Source organism: Thalia democratica, chromosome 4, assembly GCF_965202585.1.
Source record: "Thalia democratica chromosome 4, ktThaDemo2.hap1.1, whole genome shotgun sequence".
Lineage (NCBI taxonomy): Eukaryota > Metazoa > Chordata > Thaliacea > Salpida > Salpidae > Thalia > Thalia democratica.
In genome coordinates this window covers 35,883,970-35,895,116 of record NC_139168.1, presented here as the reverse complement: position 1 = coordinate 35,895,116, position 11,147 = coordinate 35,883,970, and the positions used below count along the sequence as shown (strand labels likewise).

The following is an 11,147-nucleotide window of genomic DNA, read 5'->3' as shown; positions in this document are numbered from 1 at the left end:
ATGTTATCAGAAATTTTTTTGTAAAAAAATTAGTTTGAAAGATAAAGATATTAAAAATTTAATTGTTGGTATTTTACAGTATGTATAGCAATTGATTTTTTAAATGTTTTACACTACTAGTATTGCTTACTATAAATTAACATATGTTCGTTTGAGATAAATAAAGATATAGATTATAGAATTAAAAAAAAAACTTTAATATAGATATGCAAACAAGTTAAACAGCACTCAAGTGAAGAAAAAATAAAATTCTTGCACACTGCATAAAATTAAAATGTAAAATAAGTTTCTTAATCAAAAATCAATTCGATCAATTGTAATTTACTTTAATATACTTTAAAAGGTACGATTTCGATTTAGTCCAAGATTTTTAAGTTTTAGAAAAAGCTCCATTTTTGAAAAAATAGCTATTTTAGAAGCATTTACTATTTTAAAAAGTAAAATTTTTCTAAGCTGTTTTAAATTCAAAGTATTATGCTCATATTTCACATCTTTCGATGGTCAAAAATTGTAACGGGCACTTTTAAAATATCTAAATAACAAAATATTTCAAGCAGGGTTGCCAAAAAACCTGGAATTTTAAACAAACTATGTTTTAAATGTAATTTAAATAAGTTTAATTAAAATACAAAATCTATCGTGTAATTTTTTTTTGTATTATAAAATCTTTTTAATTTCAAAAACGTTTAAAATAGCTTCAAGTATCTTTTTACTGTTGTTATACTATTTAATTATTTATTTTAGTATTGTTATACTTATTACCTTAAGCTGAATTTTTAAAAATGAACCAAAACACTTCTTATCTAAAAACCTGAAAGTAACTCAGATATCTGAAACAAATTTACAAAAAAACTTTGGCAACCCTATTTAAGTATATTTTTTAAAGTATGTTGAACAAAAACGAAGATGCTCAAAAAAAGTTTGGTCTAAGGATCTGTGTGTACGAAAAGACCTCTAGGTCATCGAGTTTTGTTTTAACAATTAAGTTTTTAAATAAATAACGGTTGTATTTTTTTGTTATCTTGGAACAGTGCAAAAGTCTGCAAAACTTTGATAACAATTTTTTAAATTTGACTGAAATTATTTATAAACTGCCTAACAAAATTTACCATAAAAACAGTTAACATTTTGAATAGTTTTTCAATGGTGAATTTTTTATTGTTGTTTATTAACATAGCAATGTTTTAAACTGAACCTACATTAAGCTTGTATGCAGTAAAATTTTAATACGGTATTTTGAATAGGTGCTCCAGCAAAAAGTCTTCAAATTTTATGAAAATAAATCTAATAATTAAGGATATTTAAAAAATAGTTATGCTAATTTTAGAACTCAGCTAAAACATTTTCAACTTTTGTTTAGTGGATTTTTACATTTCTTCAAGTTTTTCATTTCAACTAAATAATATTAAAGAATTGAATGAAATTAAATTTTGTATTATTTATACAATTCTGTTTTTATAACCTTTTGGTTTTCCACTGATATATGGTTTGTTGTAGAATTACAGAACCAACTTTTTTCCAGCTTTTTGTAACTTACCATAAGAAATCAGACTTTCAAGCTTCTAAAGTAATCGAAGGAGCCAAAAATATTTTTTTTTAATATAGATAAGCATTTAATCAAGTTTTAAGAAGTGAATGAAGTTTTTTTAATTTTTTGAAAACGTAACTTTGAACAATAGTAAGAACTTTAGGTGGTATATTTCTTGTACTTGTATATTTCTTTTGATAGCTTGACTTAGCTTCTCGATTTTTAAGATTTAGTTATTAGGTTTCCACCTTTAATTAAACTAGGTTCAAAGATATAAAATAATTTAACAAGTTTTATTTATATGGATTCATAATGATACTACAGTTTGCTGGTTATATAACCAGTGTAATTTTTTTTTAACACAAACAAAAACAGTTACTAAACTATTTAGTTAAAGTCTTTTGAGTTTATATTACGAGATCATAATGTAAGTTCTATTGTAACAAATTCACAATAACTTGAAAGTTTGCGTTTATTAAACTACCAATCAATTATAATCAGGAACATAGAGAAAGTGCCTAACAGTCAAGAGAAACGATATTACCGACGAGTAGCAAATTAAGGCAACTAATAGTTTGTTGAAGAATTCAGAAAGTTCTCTGGCGTTTTTATCATTCAAACTCTTGAATCTAAAGTTTCGGAAAATTAAATTAATGGATTTGTTTTTGTATAAGTCGTTCGTTTGGCTACTTGAGCTGTTGTCAAGTAAAAAGTCTGATTTTGAAAGTCTTGTTATTGTGCTTGATCTTAAATCTGTCTTTATGCCCTGAATAAAATTTGTTTGAAGTTTGTAAATTAACTTTTATTTAAATATTTTGCTGCAATAACTTTTTAGTGTTTTATTTAAAAAAATACATAACAAAATATCAGCTATAAAAAGTCTTTATTATATTTACCAAAACAATAGGTGTCAAACTAATTCGCTTAAGTTTAGTTAAATTCGTTATACCCTTAATTTCTTTTAAACTCAATAAAAAAATAGTAGTTTTCTGTTTTTTGATCTGTTAGTATGATAAAGTATCATAAAATACAGGTAATAACTCAACAAAATAATTAAATTGTTATTAAGTTTATACTTATCTTATTTCATTAATTTTTAGTTTAAGAATTATTAAATAAACTTAAACTATACTAGTTGAATTGTAAACTAATATCAATAACTTATTGAACGACAAAAAACGCTCAAATAAAAATTTGTTCCAATGGCCTAGTGCACGAAAAAACCTTTCGGTTATTGAGTCGTACACTACTTGGATACAGTTTATCGTCATGTCCAGGACAAAATAATAAACCTGAATATAAGAAAGTTTATTCTAACATTTTGAATGTGTTTTGTTACGAACTGTTAATAGCATCTTAACACACTGATTGACATGAAATAACGAAAAAAGCATAAAATATACTTTTTTATTCAAAATATTAACTAAAAAATTACTATCAGTTTAACAGTTACCAACATTATAGTCTATAAAATTCAGTTGTAAATTGCTTCATTTATTTGAATTTATTTTTTGAAACTTACGTGTTTACTTTTCTTCAGTTTATGATTCTCACAGAATGAATTCGCGTCTAAATCAGCTGGCAAATAACTTTCATACAACTTTTTTTTAATAAATTTCATTGTAAATCTTCGTTAATTAGTTTAAAGCGTATGCATAAAAATATTTATCCAACTTTTAACTAACAAATATTTATGTCATAATAGTATAAGTTCATCAGTTTTTCTTTAAAATATTAACATAGTTTCATTAAAGCCTGCTGGGTCGGCATCCTTTTGTGAGTAATGGGCCAATTTTTATAGAAAAAATTACTTACGGGCCAAACCAAATAGATAAGGTCTTCTGCGGACCGAAAATATTCTAAATAGTTGTTGTAATCAATGTAAAAATACTACATTAAAATAAAAATTGTTTACTGACCGAAAAAAAAGCGCTCAAAATAGTTGATCCTAGGACCTGAAGTATAAAAAAATTCTTCGGTTATCAGGTCGTATACCACTTGAATATAGCAGTAATAAAACAAATATAAACCATGCAACTAAGTCGAACAGCTGGGAAATATTGATAAAGAAGTTTTAAGGTAAATATTATTGATTAACCTTAAAACTCTACTAAAAGATATAATCTAATGTATATCTAAATTAATTACTAAAAAGATAAGTTTTTTACAAAAGTGCGTGGAATATGTATGAATATCAAGTACTCAAATTCAAATGCAACTTAGTTTTGGTTAATATGATCTTAATTTCATAACAATACTGCTCAAAAATTTGCTATCACATAACTATAAACGATTATAATATTTTTAAATATTGACCATCACCTATTCTAATGTCTCACCTTATTAATTTTTGCACTTTTAAAGTTTATGTAGTTAGAATTTCTTAAAAGATTTAAAACCCAAGTTAACAATAATGCAAACCTTAAAACTAACAGATTTTTTTCTGATAAAAAAAGTTATAGCTATATAACTAATTGAAATTAAAATATCGAAAGTTTTGCTGTGAAAAAACAACACAAAGGTATTGAAAAAAAAACTTAAAAAAAACTATATTGTAACAATAACATACATATATAAAGGTAAATAAATAATATAAATTATTCTTTATGGTTTAAAATCTTAAACAACATTTATAAGTTTTTTAAAGAATAGTAATTTAAGCGTCAAACAGAAATCTTTAGTCAGCGAAGTATTTTCAGCTCAAAAAAAAAAACAAGCAAGTTTAAAATTATTATTTTAGTCATTTAACATTTTCTCTTACTTATTTGTGACTATATAAATTCATAAATCTAATTCAAAGACGATTTAACGACAAACTAGCGCCTAACAAATTATTTCAATTGGTTTTAATACATTTTTCCAAGTTATCTTGGCTTGTGAAAAACTTTTTATAGTAAGCATGAGACGTAACTTGTATAAGGTGCCCTGATCTAAATAATAAACATTTAAAGTTTTTGGTTGCAGTAGAAGCTAAGTTCTTAGCACCAACAACACAGTACAAAATATTTCTGCTAAAATCAATGTTTTTACATAAAAACTTAAAACCGTTATAAGTTAAGTTGTTTACGGTGTGATTTGTTTTCGTTAAATTAATTTTAAACTTCATTAATTTTAATTTTTAATTTTTTTCTCGAATAAAAAGCATTAAGTTAACGGAAAGTTTAGTGCGCGATTTATTTTATGCACAGCATAGTATAAAGAAATACATTTATTAAGAAAAATGATTGTTTGTTTTTATCCGGTCAAAAACTATTCCGGCCATAATCACAAAAAAAAGCTTGTCCAACATGACCGGATTAGCGAGGATGCACTTAATCACTTTAAACCAAAAATGTGTAAACTTAAGTTTTGTTGTAAATTGTTTCTAATTGTTCTATTTTTTACTTTGCGGGACGCAATCTGCTGACTTTTACCTAGAAATTGTTTGAATTAAAGTATAATAATGGTAACTAAACCGTTAGACTTGCCATTTACTTAAAGTTTTAAAGCAAGTGTTTCGAATTATTTTCATTATTAATTTTTCATTAGAAAAATCTTAGTGAGTTTGTCGTTTTTTAAATTTCAATATTAATATCAAAAAATTAAACATAGAACTAAAACTGTATAAACAAATATAAATAATAGATTCGCAAAACTATTTAAATAAAATTAGAACTAAAAAAAAAAGACTGCAATAAAAAAAAAATTCGAAAATAAAACAGTATGTAATTTATTATAAAATTCTACTTTATAGTATCAGGAAATAAGCTTTGATACAGTGGTTGGAATTAGAGGCGGTAAGCTGCCATGTACTAAATACTCGAGCGGTTTTATACGACCTCCAGCGGATGTTTTTCTTAGACGTAAAACCAATTTTATACCCAAATCACCATTCACAGAAGGTTAGACAATACGATACTGATCAGTTTTTATTAAATGCGCTTTTAATGCTTGTAAACTGCAGGAACGTTAATAGGGTATGAGTTCAATGGTAGTTTTTATTTACTAAACAGAAAAATTAACTTATATTTGTCATTTTACTTTTTTATTTTTACCAACGAAATAAAAACATATTTAAAAAGTGTATATTGGTACAAAATTTAAAGCAAAAAAACTTTGACTGTTTGGTTAACTACTAAAGCATATAATTAGGTAAAGTAATAATATAAGGTATCAAAGTAAGAATCATGTACAATATAAGACTAAACTTGAGTTTTGTATGGTAAATCTTTGTATGCAAAATAACATACAAAAAAAAGTTCATAAGTATACAAAGTATTAACTTTTTTATATTCTGATACTCTTATTACCAAATTCTTTTAAAACTTTCAAACAACAATTAAAAAGTTTTTAATTGTTATTCATAATTTTTTGAATATATATTGAACCTACATGATCATCTCAAAAAAAGTTCTGATATCAAGCTTAAAATGCACCAAAAGCTATTTGTCATTAGATTTTAACAGAGTTTAAGATCAAACTTTCTTTATTGTATCCATGGTAAGTTTTTTAATTCTCTACCTTCCTCTTGGACTTAACAAACAGCAACACCGGATGGGCCATTGTTAACACACCAATGACTAAAAGGAACGTATACACTTGGTGGAACTGGTTGCCAAAAACCCGCGTAACCAGCAAAGTGGCGGGAAACTGGAGGAGCAGCACCAGCCCTCCGACGCAATACAAAGAGCTGAACATCGAGCCAGTGAGATGAGCGGGAAAGTACATGGACACAAATGCCACTGAGGAGGAGTAGCTGAAGGCCCGGCCCACCACCTGGCAACAAATGCTCATGACAATGGCAAACTGCCCCGGTATCAGAGTGCATGCGAGCATGGTAACAACAAAAAAATCCCCTAAAAGCATGAAGATGGAAACCCCTCTGAAAGTGGCTTGCTCTAAAGACATTCTCTTTTTTGCCCAATTTCGGTAGCAGTCGTTGCAGAAGCCTCCGAAGACCTGTAGTCCGCCTCCCAAGAACTGCAGCACTCCGAACAGCCGCTGGTAGTATTTTGCGTCGTTTGAGTTAAAGGAGCTGTTTTTCAAGTGAGTGGTCACCCAGAAGTCGAAGCTGCCAACGAAAAAGGTCAAGCAGAACTGGATTGTGCTGAAGTGGGCGATGTTTGTCCAGAAGATGGGCTTTTTCAGCTGATCAGAAAACTTCGTTTCACCCCTCTTTCTATCTTTATTTGCAATATGGGCGTTCTTCGTCTTGTTTGAGAAGCACGGAACTTCCTTGTATCCGTACTCGTAATTGCCAAGCGAGTTTTTGCCGGACACCGAGTAGCGGGGGGTCAGGACGAACGTTGTCAAGAAAAACAGCAAAAGCCCGCAGCTGTAAACCGTCATGCACATCTTCAAGTTTCCATTGTAATCGTAGGCCAAGCTCATCAAAAGGAACACAATTATCGAGCTGTCGAAAGCGGAGCTCATCAGAGAGCACACAAGACCTTTTATTTTCGGGAAGAAGTTGGCCAGTCCCACGTTCACGTATCCCAATCCGTAACCTCCGACGATCATCAGCGGGAAAGACACAAACAGCAACCAGGAAGAAGTGTGTGGGTCGCTCAAAATGTTCAGTAAATTTCCGCCGGCTATCAGTGCCAGCATGGTGGTCTTGGCCACCCAGCCTCCTTTTTTGTCAAACAGAAGCCCGCAGAGCAGTGACAAAATGGGCCCTGCTGAAGTCGTGATTGTGAATACTAAGCTGAGCTGCTCCATTTGAAACTCGCAAATCTGATGAGTTTCGTTCGAGTGACCTGATTGGTTAGTTTTCGAGTGGCAGCCGCTGGAGAAGTAACCTTCTTTTACCAGGATCGGTTCTAACGAGCTCCAGCCTATTATGACGCCGCCGTACGTCATAATTTCGATGAAGCCGAAAAGAACGCTGCAGATTGGTTGAAGTTGTGTTTTCATTTTCAATTACAAAGTCTGTATATGTCAATATATTGTTTTTGTATGTAAAATTATTTACCAAAAAGCATATTGTTATTTTTGCTTTTTAGATATTGTAAAGTCTGTTTTATTTTTAGTTTCTTTTCAAATAATTTTTTAAAATCACTTAGTATTGAAAGCATACCAGTTTAAATTTTTGTTAACAATAACTGGTCTACTTCATTTGAAGGAGAAATAGAAAATTTTTATTGAAATAATAAAATAATATCATAACAAGTATTTAAAAGTAAGTTTTTCAAATAATTAAGATTAGTTTTGTTTAGTTTATAGACTGACCATTGGTAAGGTTTTAAATTTATATAACACTTAAGTATAAACTGTGTTGAAAGATATCAAAACTATGAGTTTATGAACTTAAAAATATCTGGGTTTTGACTGTAAGTCAGTTTTCTGAAGTCAAAAAGGTGTTTAAGATATAAATATTTCATAATCATATCTTTGTTATTAAACTATATTTGTTATATTGTTTTCAAAAATTTAAAAGTTTTTAAAAGTAAATTAGTAGTTTTTAAGTCAAACTCAAACGCTTTAAGCATATTAACTTTTAAACACCAGCAAAAAAATTAGGTGATAAAACTTATTTTCAAGGTGACATAATGAGTTAAATATTAAATAAGAAATTTTTATATACCATTTGCAACTTAATATCAATAGATTATTCATTTTTGTTTTATATTTTGTTACACAAAGCTTTTAAAAACCATACAAGTTTCTTTGTCAAGTGATAATTTTTAAATGAAATTTGAAAAAAAAATTGTTAAGTGAATAGCTTAAAAATATCTTTAAATTATGACGTATAAATAAATTAAAATAAATACAAAAATTAGAGATTCAGCAATTAAAACTAAAGGTATGTTTATTGTTAGATTGTTAATAATTTTGTTTTACCATTTAATGCTACTTGCGTATTTAAGTTAGGTCGCTCTTCCTCAATCAATATTGATTCCAAACAAAAATGAATAATCCATTGATATTAAGTTGCAAATGGTATATAAATACGTTCAAAAACCTTCCTATAATAGTAAATAAGAAATATATTCGAATTAACTATTATATTATTTATTGTGCAATGTTGGACTCAGGCATCAAAACCTGAGCCACTTAAACAGGACACACAAAAAGAGAAAACGAAAATAAACTTATTTTCAAAACTTTAAGATAAACTAGTTTGTTAATTAAAATAAAGTTATATTATTAATCAACAAATATCAAAAACTTTTGCACGAATATAAACACTTCACGAAATCCTACTTAAATAATTACCTTGATTATTAAAGCATAATATAAATATAAATAAATATATATAGTGTATTTGAATAACTACTAATGAATATTATCAAAAATACATAGATTTAGTTAATAAAAAAAAAAACAATGTAACTATCTTTGAATCTAACTAGTTAAAAAATAAAAAGGTGTACCAGTTCTTCTTTTAAAATCAAAACAACTTTTTAAACGTTCAATCTGATTAACAAGTCCAATAATATAAGCTCATACATAACTTTAAATCAATATTTAATTTCTTTTCTCAATGTAATGCAAAGTATTAATTTCAAAACAAAATATTCGTTACAAAATGAACTCATATAAGTGTCATGCACAATTTAACTATCAAATTTAAACTGGCTTTAAAATTCACTGTAAAAGTATTGGTATAATTTGATAAAGCTTATTTTTTAGATGTGTCTTAGATAAATAATATAATATAGCAAACTTTGAGAAATATAAGATTTTAGATTACTGTAGTTTTTAATGTCCGCCATATGATTTTTTTTAGAATGAAACACCGAACTGTATCTGATTTTAGTGTTATAATAAAATTTAAAGAAACAGGATAACAAATATCAATACTTAGTAAAGCACAAAAAACAATAGAAAATATAGAAAAACTATACGCATAACTAATATTGGCAAAATTGATAAAAATTACCACAAGGTATCGGTAGTTGAGTGCAAATTCGAAACGTCGGTTTCCATGAAACATAAGTATTAGAAAACAAGCCAACAAAAGAGTTTGAATGCATAAAGCGTGATAAACTTTAATTGGTTTAGATTTTGCTCTTTTATCATATCGTTGCTAGAAATGCACACGAATTTTGATAAAATAACCACAAGATATCAATACTAGAATGAAAATTCCAATGTGGTTTCAAAAAAATGTGTATTAGAAAATAAGTAAAAAAAAATCAAATACAGCGTGATGAATTTTAATTGGTTTAAGTTATACTCGTTTATCGTTTCAATGTTAAAGATGTACATTTAAATTTTACCTAAAAATATTTGCTTTTTTAAAATCTTATATCAATATTTTGTTTTAAGTACCATAGTTGTATGTGCCTAAAATATAATAATACGAGATTTTGGTCAAATAGTTGTATAAGAAGATTTTTTATGAAAATTTCTTTGCTATCGAATTTGATACAAACACTAAAATATTGTTATTATTATTAATAACCTACGAATTAAAACTAAAAAAGCAAACTTTTCTACTTAATACGACATAAATAAAACATAAAACTAACCAAATTGTTTAATGTTTTAAAAAATTTTAAATATAAATAATAGAAAATTCTCCTAGTAATTTGTTTAATTGTAAAATATATTTGTTAAAAGAACTTACAAAACTAAATTAAATATTTAAAATTAAGCAGTTATCTAAATATTGCTGCGCTTAACTAACGTTTTCTTGAGTATAGAAAATACTCGTTAATAAAGTATCGAACTAGCGAAATTTTGTTTTTACGTTTTTTTTTTCTTAACTTGTAATTTTAGATAAACCTAATACTTTTTTTTATGATTTTAAACAAAAATAATTATATATACTAATATAAATGCTACTTAAACAGCTAAAAGTCTGTATAAAATTTAACATCTTTATGAGTATTAAAAAAAAACTAAAATTCTAATGTTGCTATGTTTAGAAATTTTTTTTTTTTAATTTATCATGTGTAATCAATATTTGCGTGCAAGCGTTTCAGTTGACTAATTTTTTTTACCCTTCTATCTGTTGTATGGTGATTTCGTTTTCAAACAGGTAAGCATTTTTAGAACACCGTTAAAAGCACTTTTGAGCTAATATAGACAGAAACGGGTCTAAATTGCACAAAGACAAAATTGCACGAGGTTACTGAACTGCACGAAAACAAAATTGCACGAAGAAAAATTTGCACGAAGCCAAATTTGCACGAGGGAACAGAATTGCACGAAAACGATTTTGAACCAAGGGTCAATTTTGCTCGAGAGTAAAAAAAAACATATAAAAATTTAAAAAAAGTAAAAATTAGAAATAAAAAAGATAATTTGATTTAAAAAAAAAAGTTAGTAATCGAGGGTAAGGGTTAGGGGTAACAGTGATAGTAAAAAAAAATTAACTAATAAAAAAAAAATTAAAAAAACTACCAAAATTTTTGAAAAAGCTGCCGACCGAGGGTAAGGGGTAACAGTAATAGTAAAAAAAAAAATTTTAACAATAATAATAAAAAAAATAACATACCGACCGAGTGTAAGGGTTAGGGGTAACAGTGAAAGTAAAAAAAAAATTAAATAAAAAAAAAATTAAAAGTTAAATTTAATAAAAAAATCGAAAACAAAAGTTAAGACGTGCAAAAATGTCTCCGTGCAAAATTGTCTGCTCGTACAATAGTTTCTTCGTGCAAAAAAGACCCTTCGTAAAATTTTATGCCCT

General features: G+C 27.3%; 1 protein-coding gene across 1 annotated transcript; it reads right to left on the bottom strand.

The window, feature by feature from the left end:
* Nucleotides 1–6,016: 6,016 nt before the first annotated feature.
* LOC145833315 (equilibrative nucleobase transporter 1-like) lies at nt 6,017–7,423 on the bottom strand. The gene has a single exon (XM_082940499.1). It carries the CDS (start codon nt 7,421–7,423, stop codon nt 6,017–6,019), a length of 1,407 nt encoding a protein of 468 aa, XP_082796625.1.
* Between the last annotated feature and the right edge of the window lie 3,724 nt (nt 7,424–11,147).

Coding starts and splice junctions, on each gene's coding strand:
- LOC145833315 (XM_082940499.1), bottom strand. CDS start 7,423: ATGAAAACACAACTTCAACCAATCTGCAGCGTTCTTTTCGGCTTCATC.